The sequence below is a fragment of the Pipistrellus kuhlii genome, unplaced genomic scaffold, assembly GCF_014108245.1.
Source record: "Pipistrellus kuhlii isolate mPipKuh1 unplaced genomic scaffold, mPipKuh1.p scaffold_m20_p_2, whole genome shotgun sequence".
NCBI lineage: Eukaryota > Metazoa > Chordata > Mammalia > Chiroptera > Vespertilionidae > Pipistrellus > Pipistrellus kuhlii.
This window is the reverse complement of record NW_023425515.1, coordinates 48,638,833-48,666,036: the sequence shown is the minus strand read 5'-3', so window position 1 is coordinate 48,666,036 and position 27,204 is coordinate 48,638,833. Positions and strand designations below refer to the sequence as shown.

Sequence of the window (27,204 nt, the reverse complement as noted above, 5' to 3'; positions counted from 1 at the left end):
CATTTTTCACCTTCTCTCCTTTTATTATGATCACTCTGGATAAAGTTTGTCAACTGTATTGATATCACATAACCAGTTTCTTCTTTTATTGGCATTCTCTACTTTTTCTATTTTATATATTATTGATTTCAACTTTCACCTTCATTGCTTCTTTGTTTCTCTTATTTGAATTTAATTTGCTCTTCTTTCTCTAGTTTTCTTAAGTTGGAAGTGGGGGTTATTGATTTACGACCTCTCTTCTTTTCTAATATGAACATTTGATGCTATAAACTTCCTTCTAAGTACCGAGTTAGCTGCATCCCACAATTTTGATGTTATATTTTCATTTTCACTCAGTTTGAAATATTTTGTGGTTGTACTTAGTATTTCCTCTTTGAACCCTGAGTTATTTTTTTTTTTAACTTGATTTAGCATTGTTTAGTGTTCTTAGTCATTTAGTGTTATTTAGTGTTTTTTAGTTTCTAAATATTTGGGGATTTTCCAATACTAGATATCTTTCTAGTATTTATTTTTAATTTACTTCTCCTTTGGTTAGAGAACATACTTTGTTCTTGAATTTACTTGAATACCTTTAAATATATCGAGACTTTTTATGTCCTAAAAATATGGTAAATATTTCATTTTTATTTAAAAAGAATATATATTCTTCTGTTAGGTGGAATGGTCTATAAACATTAGTTTATCTAGATTTGTGGATAATGTTATTCAAGCCTTCTAATGTCTTATCAATGTTAAGCCTACTTGTTTTTATCAATTATTGAGAGAGGTATTGAAACCTCTTATTTTAATTATGAATTTTTCTATTTCTTGTTATATTTATACCAGGTTTTACTTCATATATTTTTAAAGCTCTATTTTTAAGTGCATAAAAGATTTTTTATGTCCTCTTCATGAATTTTTTACTTTATCTTTATGAAATAATCTTTTATTCCTGGTAATATTCTTTTCTCTAAAATCTATTTTGCCTGATACTAATATAGTCAATCCAGCTTTGTTTTGATTCACATTATCTTTTCCCTTCTTTTTATTTTTAACTTATTTTGTGTCTTTATATTTAAAATAGGTTTCTTGTAGGTATTATATAGTTCAGTGTTTCCCAAAGTGTGGTATGCGTACCCCCAGGGGTATGGGAAGAGTTTGGTGGGAGTACGCATTGCACCGGAGTTTGGTGGGGATATGCACTGCACAGTGCTTAGCTGCACCTAATTCTACGTTCTCATGAGTACAAGGGGTACTCAGCATTACGAAAATTATAGAAGGGGTACACATATGTCAAAAGTTTGGGAAACACTGAGTCATGCATTTTTATTCAATCTGAAAACCTCAGTGTTTAGATCACTTTATTGAGTGTGTTTAGATAGTTTATTTTTAGTGTGATTATTGATATGACTAGGTTTATATAAACTGCCTTGTTATTTGCTTTTTGTTTGTCCCATATGCTCTTTATTATATTTTCTACTTTTTCTGTTTTATTTAGATTTGAGCATTTTAAAATTCAACTTTATCTTCTTTATTGGTTTACTAGCTATAACTCTTTGTTATTCTTTAATGGTTGCTTTAGAGTTTGTAGCACACGTTTTTAACTTATCACAGTCCACCTCTAAGTGATATTATAATACTTCACATATAGCATCAGAAAGTTAAAACAGTATATTTCCATTTCTTCCCTCCTGGCTCTTGTGCTATTGTTTTTATTTCTCAAATCTCACAAGTAATTTTTTGTTTATCATTTATGTGCATGTCATATTCTCCCCCTCCCCCAGACTATAAGCTACTTAAAAACGGGATTCATATCTGATAACGGGCATTTAATTGGTGCTCAGAACACATTTCTTCAATGGACGCTAAAAGAGAAAGAGGAAGGTGGTGGCAAATGGCTTACCGAGGTGAAGCCCAGGACTGGCCCGACCAATGTAGAAATACACAATGGCAGCAACACACATGTTGATCAAAGTGTAGACCCACTGGATCACAAACATGATGACAAGAGACCCAATGGCCTGTGGAAACAGGAGGAAAGGCAAGTCACCTAATGGTTTATCACATTGTAGGCAAACCATCAGGCTAGTCCCCCTCATCAGCCTTCAATCACTATGAAAGTCTGCTTAATTGAAGTTCACTCGTAATTAAAAACAAAACAAAACTCACTTAAGCAGATATTTGAGAAGATGCCCTTTGAAATTACCCTCTAATAAAAACTATCAATAAATATTGTTTCCTCGTTCCTTGTCCTATTCCTCCCTAGAAGAAACAAGTGAAATTATGCTAATTTGGTATACCTAGAAATTTAGTGACCCAGAGGTTATCAGAGATGATTAATTATTTTACAAGTAACCCACTGATTAAAATAAAGGCTGCACTAAATGCAATCTTGTCATTTGTAGACTTGCCTAAATTCTAATGTAACAGGTAGTTAAATGACATTGCTTCTGATTAAGACTCTCCTCTTTCCTTCCCACAGCCCCAACCCTGAGATCACACATGCCTCCAATTGTCCTTGAATTGTCACAAGGACAACTAAGATAAAAATGAAACTACTCACCCCCAACAGGGAGACCCAGGGGTTGCACATGCGAGCGTAGATAGAAGTAGTTCCGCTCTGGATATCTTGTTCCTGAAGCCTAGACTTCAGGAAGAAATCTGAAAAACAAATGCGCCAAATCCTTATTACCCATCTGTTACCAAATCCTCTTACATTTTTATGAACAAAAACTTATAAGCTCATCTTCTCAACCTCAAAGACAACTTCCACTCACTTCAACCGTTAACTTTCCTGTGGTCTTAGTCAACTCATTCTCCTGCTCTCTGATGTAACACGCTTACCATCTCTCCTCTCAAAGAAGAGCTTTCATATCCTCTCATCACCAAATATTCCAACCTATTTGCATCTGAACCTTCTCTTCTGCCTTCCCTCCTTGTCCAGTGGATGAACAGCCCCAGCTCCTGTGTAAGGCCCCTCCTCTGCTTGTGCTCTGCTTGAGAATTCTGCTTTTGCATACTTGATTTTTCCATCCTATACTGAACCATTACCATTAAATATAAATACCCCATACTGCAATTTCTCCCACTTAAGCAAATACCTTCTGGTCAACCCCTAGTTACTGCCCTATTCCTTTGTCTTCCTTACAGCAAAACTCCTCTAAAGAATTGCCTATATATTATTTACCTCCCATTAGTTCCTCAACCCACTCATAAGATTGTAAGATTCCACTGAAACTACTCTTCCTAAGCTGCCAATGACTTGATCTTTTCAAATTCAATGGTCACTCCCAGTCCTCATCCTATGAGGCCTTTCAGACAGCATCTGACACACGTGATCACTTCCAGCTTATTGATCACTTCTTTCTCTTGCTGTCTAGGATGCTTCATTCTCCCAGCTTTCCTCCTGTCTCAGTGACCACTTCTTCTCGGTCTTCTTTACTGGCTCACCTTCCAAACCCCAAATATTGTAATATCCCAACATTCATTCAGTCCTCAGCACTCTTTCCCCCCTATATACTCACTTCTAGAATATTTCATCTAGTCCCGGGGCTTTAAATACTATCTCTATATTGATGGTTTAAATTTATATCACCCTTGACCCCTGAACTAAATTTTGAATATCTAGTTTTCTTCTCAATAGCTCCTCTTGCATGGCTAACAAGAACCTCAAACCTTAGCACAGCTAAAGCAAAAATCTATTCTTCCCAAGACTTCTTCATCTGAATAAATGACACCACCATTCACTCAAATACCTATGATTCATCCTGGACTCCTTTTTTCCTCACACCTACACCTAGTCCATCAGTAAATCCTCTAGACTCTACCATCAAATACAGTCAGAATTTGACTACTCCTCACTATACAATTCATTGCTCCATTAAAATGCCCTCTTCTCAGAGAGATCTTTCCTGGCAAACATATCTGAAACAGTATGCCCTCTCCCCACCTAGTCTCTCTCTATTCCATCATCCTACTTTATTATTCATCATAGTACCTGGCATTACAATGTATATGTGTTTGTTTGTTATGTACCTTCCCCTACTAGAATGCAAGCTCAATGATAGCAGAGACCCATGTCTATTCAGCATGTTCTCCAGCCCCTTTAACAGTGCTGAGAATGTAATAAATGTTCCATTCATGTGGTTAAATGAATGAACAAACCATCCTAGCCCCCAGAGAAATCTCTATTCTCTCTACACCTGTCTTCCTTCATCATGTGCTGCCAATTATTATATTTATCTTTTATACCTAAGGGCAAAGATTGTCTCTTATATCTTTAAATGCCAAATCTAGACATTTAGAAGATCATGTATAGGAAGAGCTCAAAAAATGTCTCCTTATTAATTGTGGATTGAAATAAACTCTGCCAAGCATTATGATTGATTTGAATTGATGGCTCTGCTACTGAAAGAAAGAAAGAAAGAAAGAAAGAAAGAAAGAAAGAAAGAAAGAAAGAAAGAAAAAAAGAAAGGAAGAAAGAAAGAAAAAAAGAAAGGAAGAAAGAAAGAAAGAATACTGTTATACTTCCATTAGTTAAATTGTGTAATTTTAACATGTTCAATTCATGATTCATTTTTTTCAGCCATTGACTTAGTGAAATACAGTTGCCCTCTTGTTCCTCTAAGAAGGAACACTATTGGTTAAGGACTTAGATTTTTGCCTCCTGAGATTTGCCAAATGTTAAGCTCACCTTTTCATACTTGATCTTGATCTTGCGTAATATCAATTACACTGCACCTAGGGGAAGTGTGTGTGGGTGTGGGTGTGGGTGTGGGTGTGGGTGTGGGTGTGGGCGTGCACGGGAGAAAGTAGGTAGGAAGGGATGTGTCCTGCAGGCAAGCACAATGCAGTTTTATCCATCAGCAATGTGAGGGAGAATTCGTGCAAGGATGCTCAATGACTTGGAATAGTCCTCACAGCACAGGCAAACAACATTGTTCAAAATCCTTCCAAATGACTAAAAGAATTTTTTTCTCTTGTCAAGGATTTTGCTGGAAGAAACAAGCCTTGTGGATTATTGGTGGAAGGGGACATTTTTCATATTAGAAATTCTAGAGTAATGACCAGGAAGGCAACTTAACTTTTCAAGTTTTAGTTGCAAAACAAATAGGTAAACAGAGCCATGCATCAGGCATGTTAAAGATATCAAATATAAAAAATATAGTAAAAATAATATTAAAGTGTCTTTTAAAATATAATGATATGTCTAACAAATTCAATGTTCACAAAATCCATGCAAATGTAAACACACTATACATGAAGGGTGAAAACAATTATGTTAATTTTAAAAATCATGAATTTATGTTATTTTATAGACATTAGGAAACTAAATATTAAACTATATAAATGCACCTCATGTCTTTATCAGAATACATAAACACAGTTTTTGTTAACAAGCACAAACCGAGAATGTGCACGGATAAAATCCTCAAATGATCCTGTTTCAAGTCCAGGTGGTCTTTTATCATGAAAATAAAATTCTTTTACCTGCTTTCCAAATGCTGTACATTTCAGTTATTTCTAACTTGATTATACAATTCCCCCAAATAGATTTACTAAGCCAGGGCAATTAAACAGATTTATATTCCTTGTTACATCTTTTAAAAAAAATTTTAAAATTGATTTTTAGAGAGAAAGGGAAAGAAACATTGATTAGCTGCCTCCCACACCCGCCCCAACTGGGGATCAAACCCCACAACCGGGGCATGTAACCTGACCAGGAATTGAACCTGCCTCCCTTTAATATATGGGATGACCCTCCAACCAACCAAGCCACACTGGCTAGGGCTCGTCTTACATCTTGAAATATCATTATCCAGAAAGAACGAACCAGAGGGAACTTTCAGCTATGAAAAGGTTGGTGAATCCTTTCCATAAGAAGTACGTGTTCAACTAGAGAAAATAAACAAAAACAATCATTCAGGGCTCCAGAAATTTACCAAATGGAGACAACAAATTAAGAAGTGTTTATTTACAAAACTGTTGGAGCTAAGGGTAAGAACCTTGAGAGTCTATGACCTTCTTGCCTGGGTAAGAACCTTGCTTTTTCTATGACCTTCATCCTAGTTCTTAGCAGCATGGATCTGGTCAGAAACCAGCAAACTTGTGGGTTAGCCTTTAGAAGCTAAATGTGGTGAGCACAGTAGGAAACTGAATGGGGGAACCTCAGCTTTGCTAGCCTGAGGGAGCAGACCCCCCTGGGGGAGCACTGGACCAGCAGAAGTCTAAGGGGGAGGTCCTAGAAACTAGAGGGCCATAGAGGAACTAGCGCTCCCCACATTTCCCTGGCTGACTACTAACCCATCCCCCCGCTGCCTGGGGAGACCAGGAGAGACTGGCAAAAAGTAAAAGCCAGGGAAGACTGGAGAACTGGCTGCAACTTTGACTGCTTTTCCCAACCCACAGACAGACCCATTGGCAGAGGGTGGCAGCTTTATGGGGCCATGTAAACACGGCGGCAACCCTCAAGGAACCCAGGCTAAAAATTAGACATAAGAATAAAAAACTGAGTAAAGCCATCAGCAGCCACACACCACAGGGGAAACCGATCCCACAGTTCAAATCCAGACAATTTGCTAAAACAAACCAACAAAAGCTCAGAAATGTGCATCAGAATCGGAAGTTGCAACAATACAGTATATCATCTAAATTGTCCAGTTTTCAATCAAAAATTACAAGACATGCAAAGAAATAGAAAACTATGGCCCAGCCTCAGGCATAAATGCAATAAAAAGAAACCGACTCTGAGTTTAACAGATAAAGACTCTAAAACAGCTAGTATAATATACTAGTGTATGCTCAAAGAATCAAATAGCCGAAACCGGTTTGGCTCAGTGGATAGAGCGTCAGCCTGCGGACTGAAAGGTCCCAGGTTCAATTCTGGTCAAGAGCATGTATGTTGGTTGTGGGCACATCCCCAATGGGGGGTGTGCAGGAGGCAGCTGGTCGATGTTTCTCTCTCATCGATGTTTCTAACTCTCTGTCCCTCTCCCTTCCTCTCTGTGAAAAATTAATAAAAAATATTTTTTAAAAAAAGAATAAAAAAAAAACACAATGTCAGTGACTTAAGGAAAAATGATGGCAATGGCTTTCAAAATAAAGACTAGCAACAGAGACATATTAACTATAAGAAAGAACCAGATGAAAATTATATTGCTAAAAAGCACAATATCAGAATTAAAAAATTTACTAGATAGCTTCAACAGCAAATTCAATATGTCAGAAGACAGATTCAGTGAAACATAAAGATAAATCCGTGATAAATCTAAATCTCATGGCACATATAATTACCAAAATTCTGCAGCATACCAAAAACTATATTCCATATTTTGAAGATCTGACAAAAAATACATATAATTTTGATTCCTTCACACCAAACAGCTATTGTTGTGTTGGCTGTAGTCATTTTTTATTTGTCAATCTAAGGGAAAAAAGATCAGTGCTCGCCCTAGCTGGTCTGGCTCAATGGATAGAGCATCAACCTGTGGACTGAAGGGTCCCAGGTTTGATTCCAGCCAAGGGCACATGCCTGGGTTATGGGCTCAATCCCTAGTAGGAGGCATGCAGGAGGCAGCCAATCAACCATTCTCTCTCATCATGGATGTTTCTCTCTCTCCCACTCCCTTCCTCTCTAAAATCAATAAAATATTAAACAAACCAACAAAAAAAGGGATCAGTGCCCCTGACTAAATAGTCAGGTGTTACATGTTCTAAAATTTTGAGGGGGTTCATCAGTTGAAAATCACTGGTTAAAAAAACAACCCCAGTTGAAAATTCCAGATATAGATCAATAGAAATTTCCAAACTATAGAACAGACAGAAATAGATAAAAGAAAAAGATACTAAGCCTTGGACCTGGGAAAGAATGTCAAGTGTACCAACTAATGTGTGAAGGTAGTCCCACAGGGATGCGTAGGGGGTGGGAGCGGGAAAGGAAAGGACAGAAAAAAAATATTAAAGAAATAATGGCTGAAAACCTCCCAAATTTGGATGAAAAATTTTAATCTACAGATCTAGAAGGAATGAATCCACTGACATTGGTTCAAGCAACGTGTATATTACTTGGTTACCACAGACCCACTTCTATCTTTATTTAAGCTCTTGACAGCTAACAGATATGCAGTATCTTAAAAGTGGTTGAATTTGTGTTCATTTCATCAACAGCATGTCCTAGTTCATAAAACATACTGGCAGCAAGCAGCATCCACTTTTTAAAGTGAGAGAGACATGAGATAAAATTCTGGCTGGTTCGTATCTTGAACAAGTGTTTAACTTCTCTAAGCCTCTGTAAAAAGATAAGAACAGCCCTGGCCAGTATGGCTCAGTTGGATGGACATGATCCTGTGCACCAAAAGGTTTGTCAGTTGGATTCCCTGTCAGGCCAGGTTTGGGGCTCGATCCCCAGTAGGAGTAGTGCAGGAGGCAGCTGATCAATGTTTTGCTCTCACATCAATATATTTTTCTCTCTCTCTTTCCCTTCTTCTCTAAAAATCAATAATAATAAAAAATAGCCTGACTGGTGGTGCTCAGTGGTTGAGCATTGACCCATGAACCAAGAGGTCACCAGTTCAATTCCTGGTCAGGGCACATGCCCTGGTTGCAGGCTTAGTCCCCAGCAAGAGGCAGCTGGGCAGTGTTTCTCTCTCATTGATGTTTCTCTCTCTATCCCTCTCCCTTCCACTCTCTCTAAAATTAAATACATATATACACTAGTGGCTTGGTGCATGAAATTTGAGCACGGGGTGGGAGGGAAGTGGGGGGTTGTCCCTCAGCCCGGCCTGCATCCTCTCCAATCCAGGACCCCTCAGGAGATGTCCGACTGCTGGTTTAGGCTTGTTCCCCAAGGCCTAATCCGGCAGTCAGACATCCCTCTCACAACCCAGGACCGCTGGTGCGTAACCACTCCCCTGCCTGCCTGCCTGATTGCCTCTAACCACTCTGCCTGCCAGCCTTCTCGCCCCCAACTGCCACCCCCTGTCAGCCTGTTCGCCCCCAACTGGTCCCCCCTCCTGGCTTGATTGCCCCTAACTGTCTCTGCCAAAACCGTGGCTTTGTCCTGAAGGACGACAGAAAGGCCTCCTGGTCTAATTAGCATAATACCCTTTTATTAGTATTGACATATGTAAACAATGCCTAATGCTGAGCTTAGATGAGACAATCTGTGTTAATTGCTTCTTTCAGTGTCAAGAACATGGGACATAATCAATAAATGCTGCCTATTTTCAGCTAACATAATTTAACACTTAAAAATAAAAGTTGGTTTGTTGAGTGGACAATAAATAAGTCTGGGAATTGATTTTTCGGATGTAAACTACATATTCATTTCTTCTGACCTCTGCTTAATAGAATCTGGATTCTGACCTTCCTGTTTTTAAAAATAATATGCTTTGGGAGGTATGCTTTTATCAGTGATGTTTGTCTGAATAATTGTTTCCTTCTGCGTTTCTGTTGTTCAAATGTTTTTTATTTCCATTTAATCAGATCCTTTTTATCTCTGATGCCGTCTTTAATATTCAGGAATATTTCTCTTGCACTGCTGTTGTAAATAAGGAATTCGTGGCTAAATAAGGCATAAAATACAGCCCCACGTTAATTTTGGGGACCCGTTTGCTCTCAATAGCATTTATTCAGTAGCGATTTGATTCTTCCTATTTCATGGCATCTGGCTTGTCACAGATTAGGTTCTTATGACAGTTTACACTTTCTATTCTACTGATCAATGTTTAAATTTTTTAGACAATATTTGTTCAAATGTTCATCAATTTCACCAGCTTTTACTCGGTGTTTGTTGGGTGCCATGTGCCGGGTGCCGGGTGGGAATACTGTGATGAATACATGGTGGAAAGACATGGTTTATGACTAAAGGAAGCTCACAGTGTACAGGCACAGGAATGAAACTAGTATTTCTTTCCTTAAGACAGATGAGCGGGGCTGAAGAAAAACTTATAAACACATGTGACCTGAATGTGTAAGACAACGTGATCATTATTTATACTTCCTGTATGAATCAAACGTTACGCTTGCACAGCAGGGGAACCAGGTAATCCTTCTCAGAGGGCATAAAAATGGGTCTGAAAAGTCAGAGGGGTTTTAAACACGAAGTTGGAGTTTTCCAGATGGAGAAGGGGGAGGTGAAGCAATCTGAGGAGGCAGAACAACACACACCAAGGCAGGAAGGAATGAGGAACTTGATGTGTTCAGGGCACTAGTTTGGGTGGATCTGCAAGTAAGTGCGGGAGCTGCCATGAGAAAAGTGGCGGGAAAGGCAGGCTGGGATTGTAAAGAACCTTGAAGACCACACCACGCATCTTGGACTTTCTATGGCAGGCATTAGATTCTGGTGGAGGTTTTTAACTAAGAGACACACAATGAGGGTTTTATTTCAGAAACATCACTCGGGACAATAATGAGAAGGAGAAGCAGGATGTGGGGAAGTTTGGAGGCAGGAGAATGGTTGGGAGACTTAACAAGAGCCTGGGTGCTAGATGGTGAGGGTCTATCCTAAGGCAAAGCAGCAAGGACGGAGGAGAGGGAGTGATCAATAGCTATGCTATTTCTCAACTGGGAGGCTGGGTAGCAACCACTGCAGTCATTAAACATGGCAAGCTGGCTGTAAGTCTCTTCTGAAAACCCAGTCAGAAGACAGAAAGGGAATGAAATAGGTATAAATCCACAGACACAGGAGAATGAGAGAGGAAAGATAAAAACAGGTCTTGGAAGATGAAAAGGTGGCAGAGGAGCAGTAACAGACTGCGTTGAGCAGCGGGGACGGACTCTAGAGCCTGCAGGTGAGGTGCTGGTCAGAAGCAGACCAATGCACCCCACAGACTCCAGCAAATTCAGGACCGGGAAGTACCAAGTCCCTGGGAAGAGATAAGGTCCAAGGGGTTAGTCATTAAACTATTTATGAAACAGTTGGGCCCTCGCTCTTTAGCTCAGCGGTCAGAGTGTTAGCTTGCAGACTGAAGGGTCGTTGGTTTGATTCCAGTCAAGGGCATGGACCTCAGTTGTAGGCTTGATCCCTGGCCCTATTCCCGGTGAGGCGTGTGCAAGGAGGCAACCAATTGAGCAGCAGGCAACCAATCGATGTGTCTCTCTCACATCATGTTTCTCTCCATCTCTCCCCCTCCCTTCCATTCTCTCTCTCTCTCTAAAAAAAAAAAAAAAAAAAATCAATGGGAAAAATATTCTCGGGTGAGGATTAACAACAACAAAAAGAAACGGACCTCTGGCCAGTGGTGACAAGGTGACAATTCCCTTTTTGCCCAATCTCTTTCCCAGGGGGGATTTCCTCCAAAGAAATAAAACCACAGAGTGCCACACGCAGGACACTAGGCGCAGCAAGAAGTAGGGAAGTTGAGCTAGAAACTGGGGAATTAAATGAAAGCTCATATCCTAACCAGTGGGGAGCTCCCAACTCCCTTACCTTACCTTGCTCGCTGACTGGAGGCAGCCATCGGGGTGACCCCCAGGCAAGAGATTAAGTGACTCTTCTGCGGAGGAACTGAGGAACCCCGAGAAAGCCTCTAGAAGATGGGTACAGGCGGGGTCCTCTGTGAAGAAGCCGGTTTACTCCCTACTCATTCTACAGCAAGCCCTGCCCATGTGCTTTTTAGGGCTTCACTTCTAAGTATGAAAAGAAATTAAAAGTTCAACAGACATGTTAGTGAACCGTCTTATGGAAGAGAGAGAGAAGGAGAGAGAGACAGACAAAGAGAAAAGGCTCTAGAGAACACAGGACAGACAGTAAAAGGAGCAGAAAAGACTTCAAAGGGAGAATAAGTAATGTTACCAGAAAGATAAGATAAACCATTTTACCCAAGAAACAAGAATAAGATGATGTTAAAAAAAATTTTTTTTAAGGCATAAGGATGAATTAGGTTACACCCAAGAGCTCTTGGAAATTGAAAACAGGACAATTGTGGCACAGCCCGAAGGTTGCCACCCAATCTCCTCTTCTTCCTTAGGAAGATGACTACACAATGCCACGTGAAGCAGCAATGACCAGCCAAAAAAGAAATCTCCCAGCCTTCCCTCTGAGAACAGCTGGGAAGGCTACTGAGTCAAGCACAGGGCTATGCGGCCAGAGACAACACTCACAATTATACATCAGAGCAGCCTAAAGGACCATCACTGCTGCAGGCCCCAAGGTCTAGACAGTGCAGTCTGCTGCCCATGGACCCTGAAAGCCCTGGATGCCGGAAGCAGGAATGTAGGCATCCTGCAGCTACCATCATGCTCCCAGAGAGTTCCTCCAAGTCCCCATTTCTTTGCGTTTCCAATTCCCATGATAAGGAGGGCTTATCCGATTAGCAGAGTTTGGGTCTTGTGCCTGAACTCTGGCTGCAGGAGAGGTTGGAAAACTGATATCTGACATTTTGTTTTGAGTGTGAAAGGCTTGCTTTGCCTCCCACCAAGACTCATAACATTGGAAATTCTTCAAACATAGGGAGGTCACTCAGTGCTGGGCAGGCAAAATAAATAAATAAATAAATAAATAAATAAATAAATAAATAAATAAATAAAAATAAAGAAAGAAGAGGAGGAGGAGGAGGAGGAGGAAGAACAAAAGTCTACTATAATATTGTATCTAAGAAATCTCTGTATCCTAGATCCAAGACAGCAGTCAGTCCAGAGCAGAACAGTAGAGCAGCCGTGGGCCAGAGGAGAACACAGATGGATATGACAGATTCCTGAAAAATTTGAGCATTTGGAAAATAACATGGAGAGGCATTTGATATATCTGCCAGAGCATTTAGAGAATAATTGATGACCCAAAAAAAGCAAATTTAAAAAATGCAATTATTAACTCTAGGAAACAGAAAATGTTGGACAGAAAAGGAAATGGGATTATAGTAGAGTATATGGCTCAGAGTTAAGCAATATTTACTTAATTATAATATAAATACTAGATATTAAGCTAATCAAAACAGTGACATAATTACACGGGGGCACTGAATGAGACGTCAGAGTGGTATACATGAGTTAAATCTTCATTTACCGTAACGGGAAGTCAAAAGATGATATCTGAAACGGACTTATCAAGAAGTAGTAACAGCCCTGGCCAGGTGGCCTAGTTGGTAGAGCAAGATCCTGTACACCGAAAAGGCTGTGGGTTTGATTCCCCAGGGCACATACTAGGTTGTGGGTTCAATCCCCAGTCGAGGCGCACACAGGAGGCAACCGACAGATTTCTTTCCCTCTCTCTCTCTCTCTCTTTCTCTCTCTCTCTCTCTCTCTCAAATCAACAAAAAACATATCCTCCCACGAGAATTTTTTTAAACTAGCAATACAAATATATTATTTTGTAACATTAAGGTTAACAAAAGCAGCACCTTTTTGGTTGAAAGTGGGATTTTCCAGGATAAGACCAGGGGATGGAGAAGGATAGAGGGGACAGTACAGAAGAGAGGAAACTATTTTTTATTATATGACTTTTAATCCCACTTGGCTTATTAAACGATATGATTTTTAAAATTTTAACAATGTTCCTACCTCACCCCAATGTGGAGCTAAGGAAGAGAAGTAGGTGTATGGGAGGATGTAAGGCGTTTCTTTGTAGACATCTCCTTCTATGTCCCAGGTTTGCTCCTTTCTGCCCACTGGGCTATCCAGGTCTCAGGGGCAGGGCAAGGAAAGGGAAGCATTCGGCTTCAAATCCAGGCACAACTGGGTGCCACATTCCAGCTGTGCAAAGCATCAGCTCTGAGACTCCTCTCTGACTCCCTGGGCCTCAGGGTCTTCCTGGGTGAAATGGAAAATGCTAATATCTATTCTTTTATTATTATTATTGATTTTTTTTTTTTTTTTTTTTTTTTTTTTACAGAGAGGAAGGGAGAAGGATAGAGAGGTAGAAACATCAATGAGAGAGAAACATTGATCAGTTGCTTCCTGCACACCCCCTTCTGGGGATGTGCCCACAACCAAGATACATGCCCTTGACTGGAATCGAACCTGGGACCCTTCAGTCCACAGGCCAGTGCTCTATCCACTGAGCCAAATCGGTCAGGGCAGTTAATATCTATTCTAACATACAATAACACTTGTCAAGTACCTAAAATCCGGAAGACTCAAAAAGTATGCATCGTGGCTCAGAATTTCTCAGGCTCAGAATTTCTCAGGCTCAGAATTTCTCAGGCTCAGAATTTCTCAGGCTCAGAATTTCTCAGGCTCGGAATTTCTCAGGCTCAGAATTTCTCAGGCTCAGAATTTCTCAGGCTCGGTAAGCCTCTGTTGGGGAGTCTCTCTTGGTGTCTCTATGTTTGCAGATGTGAGAAAGCAAGAAAAGCTGTGCTCCTTTCGCCGCCTTCTTCATTCCTCTTGCCCGTTTGGGAATATTTATCTTCCACAGACAAAACACACTGAGTTTTGGCCAGGCAGTTTGTCATAACACATTCCCACTGCTCTTGGAAGAAAGAAATCGGTTTCATTCACGTTGGCCTTATACTTTGGCTAATTTTCGAGTAAAATAAAATTGATATTCAATGACTAGCCAAGGCTCCCACATATAGGCGTAGGTAGAAGTTTCCGTTTAAGATCCACAGAGTAGCCGAGACCGGTTTGGCTCAACGGATAGAGCGTCGGCTTGGGGACTGAAGAGTCCCGGGTTCGATTCCAGTCAAGGGCATGTACTTTGGTTGCGGGCATATCCCCAGTAGGGGGTGTGCAAGAGGCAGCTGATCAATGACTCTCTCTCATCGATGTTTCTAACTCTCTACCTCTCTCCCTTCCTCTCTGTACAAAATCAATAAAATATATATATTTTTTTAAAATCCACAGAGTAGAATTACAAATTCGGCTGATACTTGCATATACCTTTTAAAATAAATACAAAATACAATGAACAAAGATGTTAAGGTGAGCTGGCTAAAGAGGGTTGTGATAGCCGAGTAGGTGAGGCAACCAGTAGTCACCCCCAATTAGGAGGCCCCAGTATGATTTCGAGGCGCTCACCTTCTCCACTGGGCCTTGGCTGGCTACCCAGCTCAGGGACAAGCTGTTCTCCGTGTGCTCCCGCAGGCTGAGCTCTTTCACTCCGGGCACTCTGCTTGTCCCAGCGGGACGCCTGCCCCGCCCAGACGGCAGTGGGCAATCTGTCAGGGCCTTCTGCAGGGAAGGAGGTTGGCGACTTGAGGTCCAAGAGGAAGCTATCTTGTAGGGTTTGCTTGGTGGCCTTCTTGCATTTCCCCCTCGGATGCTCTGGGATCCTGTTGCTCTCTCCTGGCCTGGTCTGGCTGCCCTCCAGCTTCCTGGTTAGCTGCAGGAGCTGATCCATGTCTTTGGTGAATTCTAGCAGAGTGCCCTCAGAGAGGCTGCAGGCAGTGCCCTCAGAGCCATACCTGGAAGTCTTTTCCAGCAGCAGGCGCTCAGAGCAGAGGTGAGCCTCTGTGCCCTCCCTGTGCCCTGGCTCAGGCGCCTGGGGGTGGCTGCAGGGAACCATGGACAGGGAGAAGTAAGAGTAATCCACCGCGATGTATGTCAGCATGAAGTTAATGGTGACAATGGGAGCCAGAACATTCACCTGACCCACAAGGACAAAGGCCATGGTCACCAAGCTGGTCAGGCAGATAGCAGCTATCGGTGTTTTATTTGGCCCTTTCTGCAAAATAAAAAATAAATAAATAAACAAACAAATAAATAAATAACATGCAGGACTATGACATTTCAGAAAAAAATCCCATTATATGATAGAAACACAATTCGTAAGGGCTCTGCCACTTCTCCCATGTGACCCTTGGTGTGGTAATAACTGTTCATCTACAAGCTTGGGATAATATCCAATTCATGGAGTTATTGTGGGGTCAGAGCTAATGCAGATAAAATGTTTGACATGGCACTGAAACACAGTAGGCTCCTAACACAGCCTGGGTATTTATTGTAGCTATTAATTGGGGCATTAGTCTAGAACTTGGACTTCCCAAGTATTTCTCCTTTTGTCTTTCATCAGGTTCTAACACCAACTTTGGAAATCAAAGAGCTGGAAAGTTGATTGTTTCCAGACTACAGTGGAGAAAATGACTCCTGGGGAGTGGCAGACCCTAGAAGACATAGCAGAATCACTGGCAGCTGAGGCCAACACATCTGTTATTAATGGAGGTGGATAGGGTGACCTTCAGGACAGGAGTGGAAAATATGTGCTAACTCCATATAATCTGTTGCTCCGCAGGAGATATTCATCACAGAACTGACATAGTTCTTTGGCCAAAAACAATAGTTCTTCTCAGTCCTCATCTTCCTTGACCTAAGAACTACATTCGATCCAGCTGGTCACTCTCTGGTTTTTGAAAGACTTTCTTCATCTCACTTCTCTTAATTCATCTCCCTCCTCACTAACCTCTCCTTCTGTCTCCACTGCTGCTCCTCTAGGCCCCATTCTCAGACCCCTTCTCTTGTCTATCTACACTCCCTTCCTAAGTCATCTCAACAGGGCTCTTGGCTTTAGATCCAGCTTTATACTCTCAACTCCAAATTTGAATCTCTAGCCTGAAATGTTCCCCTAAATCCAGACTTAAATATTCAACTGTCTACTCAACATTTCCAGCTGATGTCTAACAGGATTTCAAACCTAATATGCCCACAATCAAATTGTTGTCCCCACACCCCCCACCCCCAATCTCCTGCCACTCAAATCTATTCCTTCTGTAGGCTCTATCTCAGAAAATGGCAATTCCATCTTTCCAGTTGCTCAGCCAAGGAAAATTCTTGAAGCCTCTTCTCATTTTCCATCAACAAATATTATATTATAAAGATTTACCCTGAGGATTTATACAGGATCTAACCACTGCTCTCCCCTCCTTTACTGACAGCACTCTGGAATGTGAAGGACAGGCCTATAATCCACTTCTGGTTCTGACCTGGAAACCTCGCACATGTTCCTCCAGGTGTGTTCCCCTGATTGAGGGCTTGGATAGACGGTGACCTTGGAAGTCATAGGATGAAGATGGCAAGGTCACCATCAGCCTGAGTCTCTGAGGACAGAGCCCCTGTTGACCTGAAATACCCTCCCTACCACTTTAGAGTAAAATTCTAAATAAAATTTTTTTAAAAAAGGAAGAAGAAGAAGAGTAAAAATATACTTTTATTTGTTTTTAAGAATTACGTTTTTGGTACACCTACAATTGTTTAGCATATTCTAACAATAAAACTACTAAGAATAAAGTAAATCATCATAAATTAAAAAAAAAACTTAAAAGGAGAGTCTTGGGTGTGCTGACAGAAATGCTAGCGGTCCAGGTCAGGACTTGGATAAGGTGAGTTGTAAAGAGACTGTTTACCAAAAGTCACCATAACCAAATGAAAAGACAAGCTGTGGAATAGGAAAAGATATTTGTAAAACATACAGAAGTGAGAAAAAGTAGTTTATAGTTGTACTACAAATAAACAATACGATAATTTATAAATAAACTCTGTTTTGCACACTCATAACTGTAGACATACTTTTGCCCACCTCGTGTAACTGACAAAGGGTCAGCCAGAATATTCCAAAACTATCCCCACAAAATAATTAGAAAAAGACAAGACAATCCAGTTAAAAAAAAAAAAGCAAAAAAATTTTCATTAAACGTATTAAAGATGCCCAATCGCACTATGTAATCAGGAAAATGCAAATTAAAACCATTGTGAGATACCATTAAACACCCACCGGATTGGCAAAAATTATCTGATAATATTAATAACACAGAGAAACTAAATCAATTAAGGTTTGTCTGACAATGGCAGGAAAGCAGAGAAGAGGGAACGCTAACGGACAACTCCCTTGGAAGAAGCCTCAGTGTTCTCTTGTAAGAGAAGGTACACACGCCTTCCAGCTTAGCAATTGCTGTGTGCCTGCCCGTCAGCACAAGGATGCTCACTGCACTGTCTGTAATGTCCCAACTGCAATGACCTCACTGTCCATCAATAGCAGAATCGATAGATGGTAGCAAATGAGGAAATGCTATATAGGGATGATAATAAACAAAGTGCTATGATGAGCCAAAATGTGGATGAATCTCAAAAACATAATGTGGAGTGAAAGAAGCATGCCACGTTAATAAAGTTTAAAAAAAGACAAAATTAAATTATTTTCTTTGGTGATACATATGGAATAAACCAGGAGCTGACCCTACGACCCCTGGGCCATATCTGGCCCCCGTCTGTTTATGCATGCCCAAGAGCTAAGAATGGTTGGATAGTTTTAAACATCTGAGGATGGGGGATCAAAAGAAGAGTAATATTTTGTGATGCATGGAAATTACATGAAAGTCAAATTTCAGTGTCCATCAATGAAGTTTTATTGAAATACAGTCTCTCCCCATTGGTGTTATCTGTGCTAACTTTTGAGCTACAATGGCAAAATGACAAGAGATTGCAGGGCCTGAAAAATCTAAAATATTTAGTATTTGGCACTTTCCAAAAAAAAAAACTCTGTCAACTTCTGGGCAAAACTACAAAGAAAGAAAAGAAAATTATTATCACAGAAGGGAGGACAGTGGCTGCCACAGGGAGAGGTCAGGGCTCAGACCAGGGGGCGTGTGGAGGGTAGGTGTCCGGAGGCTGGCAGGATTCTTAGGTGGAGGTGACAAAGATGTTCACGTCACAGTTAGTCTTAAATTGTTCGTACTGGTTTTATGACCTTTTCTGTATATTATATAAATCCCAAATTTTTTTAAACGTTTCTTCTCTTCACCATAAAAAAATGCCAATAACATTGAATCATATATAAAGAAGCTTTGAAAAATGACAAATTAGAGAAAATACTTGTAATGTATATCACAAAAATCAATCTCCTTAACAAAGAATGAGCTTCTAACAATTAGGAAGAAAAGAGCAACAATCACTGGGGAAAAAAATACAAATGACTCTTTGATGAAAAGATGTTCAACCTCATTCATAATAAGAATAATACAAACCACAAGTATCCTAAGATGCCATTTCTCACTACTCCACTGGCAAAAATTCACATTTGACAATGAACTGTGGACAGGTTTGTTGCGAATACTGTGATGCCTGAGGCAAGAGTGCAAATGGCAGTCCACACACCATATGTCTAAATATTTATAATTATAAACCAAGATATCAAACTGTTAGATCACATCTGTCCTAGCCTTTCCTTGGCAAACACGCCTTCAGGGCAATGGGGAAGGCTGGTTTAGAATTCCCACAGAGTTCCTAACTGGAGGGGGTCCATGCACAGCCTCCAGCTCACAGCCCAGAGCCTGCCTTCCCAGACCACACTGCGAGGGACTCATAGCCATGTGTGGACTCCGGCTACACCCCAGCCCTAGAGAGGACAGGTCTAGGAAAGAGGCCCTTACAGACTCTGGATGTGGGCTTGGGGCCATATGGGCAGGCAATTCCAAGGTGCAATATAAAAAGTGCCAATGAACTTGGCCTCATGAACATCTAAAGACCAGAACATGGTCCTGTAAAGCAAGGCTTGGCCAAGTCTAAGAGCGGTGGTGCTGGCTGCGGGAAAACTGAACTCTCATAGATTGCTGGTAGAAGTACAAAATAGCAATCTCATGGGGGGTGTTTTGGCAATACCTATTAAAATTAAAAACGCATTTACCCTTGGACCCAGCAAACCCACTCACACAAATGTATCCTATAGATACATTGACATATATACAAAATTATACACACACATGCAGACTATTCTTTGCAGCTCTGTTACTGGAAGCAACACGAGCATCAGTTCATAGGGAGCTGGTTAAACAGACTATAGTATATCCACATGATTAAAAAAAAAAAAAAAAAAAGAGAGAAAACCCTCTCTACATCCATATGCAAAGACAGACTTCCAAGCTATATTAAATGAAGAAAAGCAAGGCATACAACAACTTGTGTCAAACTCTATCCTTGTATAAAAATAGAGGAGAGAAAGATTCATTAAAAAAAAAAAAAAAAAAAAAAAAAAAAAAAAAAAAAAAAAAAAAAACCTAATTAAACAGCTCTGCATCATGGGTGCAGTTGGGGCAGAAAAAAAAAGAATCATAATAGGAGAAAAAATTCTCAGTGTATACCTTTTATATCACTTTTAGTTTTGAACCCTGTGAATATATATTGCCTAACAAAATAAGCAAAATTGAAATAAAATCAGAAACATATACCACCTGGAAGGTACAGAGATGACGGTCATTACTTCTACCCAGCCTCCCCTGACTGATGCACAAGAAGTGGAGGAAGGTAAAGGAAAGAATTAGGGACTTGCAACCACGTGGCCCTAACCCATCTGATGGGCCTAGCCTAGGTTACATCCCCTACCAGGACCACAGAGGGAGGCTCAGGATGGGAAAGGGGTTGGGGAGGACATGGGGAGGGTATGGTGCTCCAACAAGACAGACATGAACTACAGCCTGCAAACCACATTACTGAGAAGTGGGGTTCTCTCAGTTTCTGTCTCTCTTGTCATCTCCTCAGTTTTAGAAATGTCTCATTTGATCATTCTGTGGCCCAATCTAGCTATACTGAATCAGTTAAGATTTGGGCCATGATAATTAGGAGGGAGCCCAGAGGTTAGAAATAACGGGAAGGTGAATTCAAGGGCAAATTTAAAGTCATAGGACCAACATCCCTCCTCACCAAGAGATTCTTTCTTCCATGCTAAGCTTGGAAGACCCTGAATTTATTGTTATTAAAGGATGTGGCATTCCCTGTCCCTCTGTGCAAGGTCCAAGAAGTTTCTGTGACAGTTAGCGATCCCACTCTAGCAGCCCCGGGTGGCTGTGACACAGACAGAAGCTTTATCTGGCTGGCCCCAGCCTCAGGCAGCCAGAGAATGGGGGTGCAAGAGATAACCTCTGCATTCCTGATCTCCCCACTTTTGAAGAACTTGACCATTGGCTCTAATCAAGAAGCCTTAAGCAATTTATTCACCAAGAATCAGGTTCATGGCAAAATGGACATGTGTCAAGAAAAAGTTTACTCACCCCTTGCCCCAGACAGGCCAGCGCGGGAATCACTTTCTCCTGGGCAATGCACTGCAGGATCCGGGGGGCTCCGTAGAGGCCCCCCATACAGGAGGCCAGAGATGAGATGTATAAGCCCAAAAGGAATAGGAAGCCCACCAGGGACACCTGTATGAGAAAGCAGTTTCATTACCTAAGGCCAGACTCTGCTTCTGTCCCTTTCTGCTCCCCTGGTACCCACCCACCGACACCCCATCTTATGATAAGTCCTCTAGTTCAACCTCTTGGACATATTTCCAGTGTCAGTCCCACCCCACTCCATTCACACTGCTACCATTTCAATTTGGACCACCATCACATCTTGTCTGGACCACACGGAGGTTCCTAAATTGAGTGTGCACCGACTCATCTGCAGGATTTGTGGGTTTGTGAAAACAGATTTCTGGGTACTACCTCAGAGTTTCTGACTCACTAGGTCCAGGGGAGGACCCATGAATTTGTAGCTTTTGTTGTCTTTTGTTTATGATGGTTTTTTGAAAATCTGTACTTTTGAAAGTATTACATAAGTCCCCTTTTCCTCCCATTGACCCCTTATATCCCACCTCCATCCCACCCCAAGCCTTTACCACCCTATTATCTGTGTCCATGGGTTATGCATATATGCATACAAGTTCTTTGGTTGATCTCTTCCCTCCCATCCCCATCTTCCCTTTGAGATTCCACAGTCCATTCCATGCTTATATGTCTCTATATCTATTTTGTTCAACAGTTTATTTTTGTTCATTACATTCCACATATGAGTGAGATCATGTGATATTTGTCTTTCTCTGACTGGCTTATTTTGCTTAGCATAATACTCTCCAGGTAAGACCCAAGGATTTGGATTTCCAACAAGTTCCAGGTAATGTTGATGCCAAGGCTCTGGGGACTTCACTTTGAGAACCACTGGCCAACAGCAATGCCAATTGGCCTCCTGCCTCTAAGCAGTGCCCAACTGAATCATCCCCAAGCTTTTGTGAGAGTGACCCCTCTAAACTCAAATCTGATATTCATTCCCCTGCTGCAAAAATATCAATGACAATTGGAAGATGGCTGCCGACAGGAAGGCAGGCTACAAGATAGTGTGTGAGAATGAAAAAAGAGAGTGTGGGTATGTGGGGAGTGTCTATTTGTTAGTGAGGGACAGCTATATTCCAAGGGACTGTTGGAAACTGACAGACTGGGTTCTCCTGACTGGGAAGCCTCTACTACTGCTGAAATATCTTCTAAAGTGGCCGGCTCTGGTGCAGAAATCAAGCAATCTTGAAGGGGAGAGCGGCTATGATCAGAAGCCTAGCCTAACCTTCAACTGGGAAGAACTCAGATACCTCCAGGGACCCTATAATCTCAATACCCAGGGACCAGCTGCAAACCCAAGAACACCGGGTCTCAAGCAGCGTGAATACATGGACGCAGATGAGTCCTGCAACTTCTCATGGAAAGGTCAAATATGCCTACAGAAAGTCAACATAGGAGAGAGAGAGAGAGAGCTACATAACCAGACACCCGGAGAGGAGAGATCATGAGGAGACAAAGAAACTACCCACATATGAAAGAGGCATCACTAGAAAAGGAAGTAAACAAAATGGAGGAAAGCAATATGTCAGAGAAATAATTCAGAGAAATGATCATAATATAGCTGAAAAGGTTAGAAGACAAATTCAACAATATGTGTAAAAACCAAGAGGAAATGAAGAACCAAGAAGAAATGAAAAATGGCATTGCTGCAATAAGAACTCAATAGTAAGCGTCAACAGTAGACTAGAAGAGATAGAGGACCGCATCAGTGAGCTAGAAGACAAGATGGAAAAAATACCCAAGTAGAGCAGCTTCTAGAAAAAAAAAAATTAAAAAGCAGAAGAGCCTAAGGGAACTTTGGGACATGAAACAAAACAACATCTGCATAATAGGGGTGCCAAAAGGAGAGGAAACTGAGCAAGGAATAGAAAACCTGTTTGAAGAAATAATGATAGAAAACTTCTCTGATACAGGGAAGGGAAAAACCACACAAATACAAGAATCTCAGAGTCGTCCCCCCACCCCCCCACCCCCGCCCCCCGAAAAAAGAACCTCCAAAGACTGACGCCAAGGCACATTATAATTAAATTGGCAAACACCAATGACAAAGTAAGAACCTTAAAAGCAGCCAGAGACAGAAAGTTACCTACAAAGGAGGCCCCATCAGACTAGTGACTGATTTCTCAACAGATACACATCAGGCCAGAGGGAATGAAATAAAATATACAAAGTCATGCAAAGGAAGGGTCTGAATCCAAGAATACTGTACCCCGAAAGGCTATAAATCAAAATTAGGAGTCAAATCAGGAACTTCACAGACAAAAAGGACTAAGAGAATGTGTTACCACCAAACCAACAATGCAAGAAATGCTAAAGGGTCTGCTATAAAAAGAAGAAATAGGAAGTGAAGAAGAAACACAGGCAAAAGAATAAAAATGGTGACAAACAAGTACCTATCAATAATAACTTTATTTTTTTAAAAATATATTTTATTGATTTTTCACAGAGAGGAAGAGAGAGGGATAGAGAGTTAGAAACATCGATGAGAGAGAAACACCGATCAGTTGCCTCTTGCAACACTCCCTACTGGGGACGTACCTGCAACCAAGGTACATGCCTTTGACTGGAATCGAACCTGGGACCTTTCAGTCCACAGGCCGACGTTCTATCCACTGAGCCAAACCGGTTTCAGCAATAATAACTTTAAATGTTAATGGATTAAATACCCCAATAAAAAGATATACGGTAGCTGAGTGGATAATAAAATATGACCTATATATCTTCTGTCTATCGGAAACCCACCTCAGAACAAAGGACTCACACAGACTGATGATGAAGGGATAGAAAAAGGTTTTTCAGGAGAATGGAAATGAAAAAAAAGCTTGGGTAGCAATATTTATATCTGACAAATTAGACCTCAGAGTGAGGGTCATAACAAGACATAAGGAGGGCTACTTCATAATACTAACGGGAGCAATTAAACAAGAAGATATAACTCTGGTAAACATATATGCACCCAATACAGGAGCACCCAAATACATTAAAAAAAAAAAAAAACTTCTGGAGTATATCAGGGGAGAGATTGATAGAAATACAGTCATAGTATGGGACTTTAATACCCCACTAACACCACTGGACAAATCCACTAAACAACAAATCAGCAAAGAAACATCAATCCTAAATGACTCACTAGATCAGATGTAATTAATTGACATCTTCAGAACATTTCACCCCAAAGCCACAGAATATACATTCTTCTCAAATGCTCATGGGTCATTTTCAAAGAAAGACCATATATCGGGACACAAGCAAAGTCTCTTCAAATTCAAGAAGATAGAAATCATATCAAGTATCTTCTCACAACACAATGGCATAAAAGTAGAAATCAACTATAATAAAAACAATTTAAAAAAATCAAACACCCAGAGGCTAAATAGCATGCTATTAAACAATGACTGTGTTACCAAAGAGATCAAAGAAATAAAAAGCATCATGGCAACAAATGACAATGAAAACACAACAATCCAAAACCTATGGGACACAGTGAAAGCAGTCTTGATAGGGAATTTTATAGCTTTACAGGCCTACCTCGAAAAACAAGAAATAATGGTAATAAATTATCTAACCCTACAACTCAAAGAGTTAGGAAGAGAGCAATGAGAAAAGCCCAGCATAAGCAAAAAAAAGAAAATAATAAAGATCAGAGTGGAGATAAATGACATACAGACAAAAAACAAACAAACAAACAAACAAAAAGATCAACAAAACCAAGAGCTGGTTCTTTGAAAGGATAAACAAGATTGATGAACCTCTAGCCTGGCTCACCAAAAAGCAAAGAAAGAGGACCCAAATAAACAAAATCAGAAACGAAAGAGGTGAAGTAACAACCGATCCCATAGAAATACAAACAATTATTAAAAAAAAAAATACTATGAACAACTCTATTCCAACAAAATGTATAACCTAGATAAAATGGACATATTCTAAGAAAAATACAAGCTCTCAAAACTCAACCAAGAAGAATAAAAAAAAAAACCTGAATAGGTTGATAACTACCAAAGAAAATGAAACAGTGATAAAAAATCTTCCAGCAAACAAAAGCCCTGGTCTGGACAGCTTTACAGAGGAATTCTACCAAGCATTCAAAGAAGAACTAAAACCTATCCTTCTCAGACTATTAAAAAGAAAAATTCAAGAGGAAGGCACACGTCCAACTTCTTTCTATGAAGCCAGAATTACCCTAATCCCAAAACCAGATAAAGACACCACACACACAAAAAAGAGAACTACAGGCCAATATCCTTGATGAACATAGATGCTAAAATCCTCAATAAACCTACAGCCAACATCATACTCAATGAGCAAAAACTAAACTCATTTCCCCTAAGAATAGGAATAAGACAAGGATGCCCATTTCACCACTCCTGTTCATCATAGTACTATATAGAAGTACTAGCCATAGTGTTCAGACAAGAAGAAGAAATAACAGGCATCCAAATTGGAAAAGAAGTAAAACTGTCCTTATTCACAGATGATATGATACTATACATAAAAAAGAAAGATGGAGAGAAAGAGATAGGAAACAAATAATGAAGAGATAGATACTATACATAGAAAACCTCAAAAACTCCATAAAAAAAACTACTAGACCTAATAAATAAACTTGGCAATGTAGCAGGATACAAAATTAACACCCAGAAATCTATTGCCTTTTTATACACCAAAAATGAACTCACAGAAAGAGAAATGAAAAAAACAATCCCATTTACCATTGCACCAAAAAAATTAAGATATCTAGGATAAACAACTAAGGACATAAAAGACCTGTATTTGGAAAACTACGAGACATTGAAAAAAAAAAAAAAAAGATAGAGGAAGGCATAAACAAATGGAAGGACATACCACGTTCATGGATTGGTAGAACCAACATCATTAAAATTTCCATACCACCTAAAACAATCTATAGAGTCAATGCAATACCCATTAATATACCAATGGCATATTTCAAAGATTAAGAACAAACTCTCCAAAAATTCATCTGAAAAAAAAAAAAAAATACCCTGAATAGCCACAGCTATCCTGAGAAAGAAGAACAAAGTTGGAGGGATCACAATACCAAACATCAAGCTATATTACCAAGCCACAGTTCTCAAAACTGCCTGGCACTGGCACAAGAACAGTCATATAGAACAATGGAACAGAATAGAGAACCCAGAAATTGACCCAAGCCATTATATTCAATTAATATTTGACAAAGGAGGCAAAAGCATACAATGGAGTCAAAACAGTCTCCTTAATAAATGGTAATGGGAAATTTGGTTCAATACATGAAAAAAACAAAAAAACAAAAAACTAGATTACCAACTTACACCCTACACAACAATAAACTCAAAATATCTAAAGGACTTGAATTTAAGATAAGAAACCATAAATATTCTTCAAGACTCCATAGGCAGCAAAATTGCTGATATATGTCATAGCAATATCTTTACAGACACAAATCCTAGGGCAAGACAGACTAAGAAGAAAATAAACAAATGTGACTACATCAAAATAAAAAGCTTTTGCACAGCAAAAGAAACCATCAACAAAACAACAAGAAAGCCCCCTGCATGGGAGAACCTATTTGCCAATGTTATCTCTGATAAGAGTTTAATCTCCAACATTTACAGGGAACTCATACAATTTCACAAAAGTAAGATAAACAATCCAATAAAAAAAATGGGCAAAGGATCTAAGTAGACACTTTTCAAAAGAAGGCATTCAGAAAGCCAAGAGACATATAAAACATGCTCAAAGTCACTAATCATCTGAGAGATGCAAATCAGAACAATGAGGTACCACCTCACACCTTTCAGAATGGCTATCATCAAAAAATCAACAAATGACAAGTGCTGGAGAGGGTGCAGAGAAAAAGGAACCCTCCTTCACTGCTGGTGGGAATGCAGACTGATGCAGCCACTATAGAAAACAATATGGCGTTTCATGAAAAATTTAAAAATGGAACTGCCATTTGACCCAGTAATACCACTTCTAGGAATATATCACAAGAAAACAGAAATACCAATCAGAAAGGATATATGCACCCCTATGTTCATAGCAGCACAATTTACCATAGCTAAGATTTGGAAACAGCCTAAATGCCCATAAGCAGATGAGTGCCTTAGAAAACTGTGGTACATCTACACAATGCAATACTATGCTGCTATAAAAAAGAAGGAACTCTTACCATTTGCAGCAGCATGGATGGAACTGGAGAGCATTATGCTAAGTGAAA

At 40.1% G+C, this 27,204-nt stretch overlaps 1 protein-coding gene across 1 annotated transcript in view; it reads right to left on the bottom strand.

Annotated features, from left to right (window-relative positions):
* The window catches only part of SLC12A8 (solute carrier family 12 member 8), a 149,929-nt gene that overhangs the window by 8,699 nt on the left and 114,026 nt on the right, over positions 1 to 27,204 (bottom strand). Inside the window, exons 8-11 of the mRNA XM_036447075.2 lie at positions 20,892 to 21,038; positions 14,935 to 15,580; positions 2,543 to 2,640; positions 1,883 to 2,000 (exon numbers count right to left, since the gene is read on the bottom strand). Of these exons, the coding sequence (XP_036302968.1) occupies positions 1,883 to 2,000; positions 2,543 to 2,640; positions 14,935 to 15,580; positions 20,892 to 21,038 (1,009 nt within the window). The remainder of the gene's footprint in view (positions 1 to 1,882; positions 2,001 to 2,542; positions 2,641 to 14,934; positions 15,581 to 20,891; positions 21,039 to 27,204) is intronic.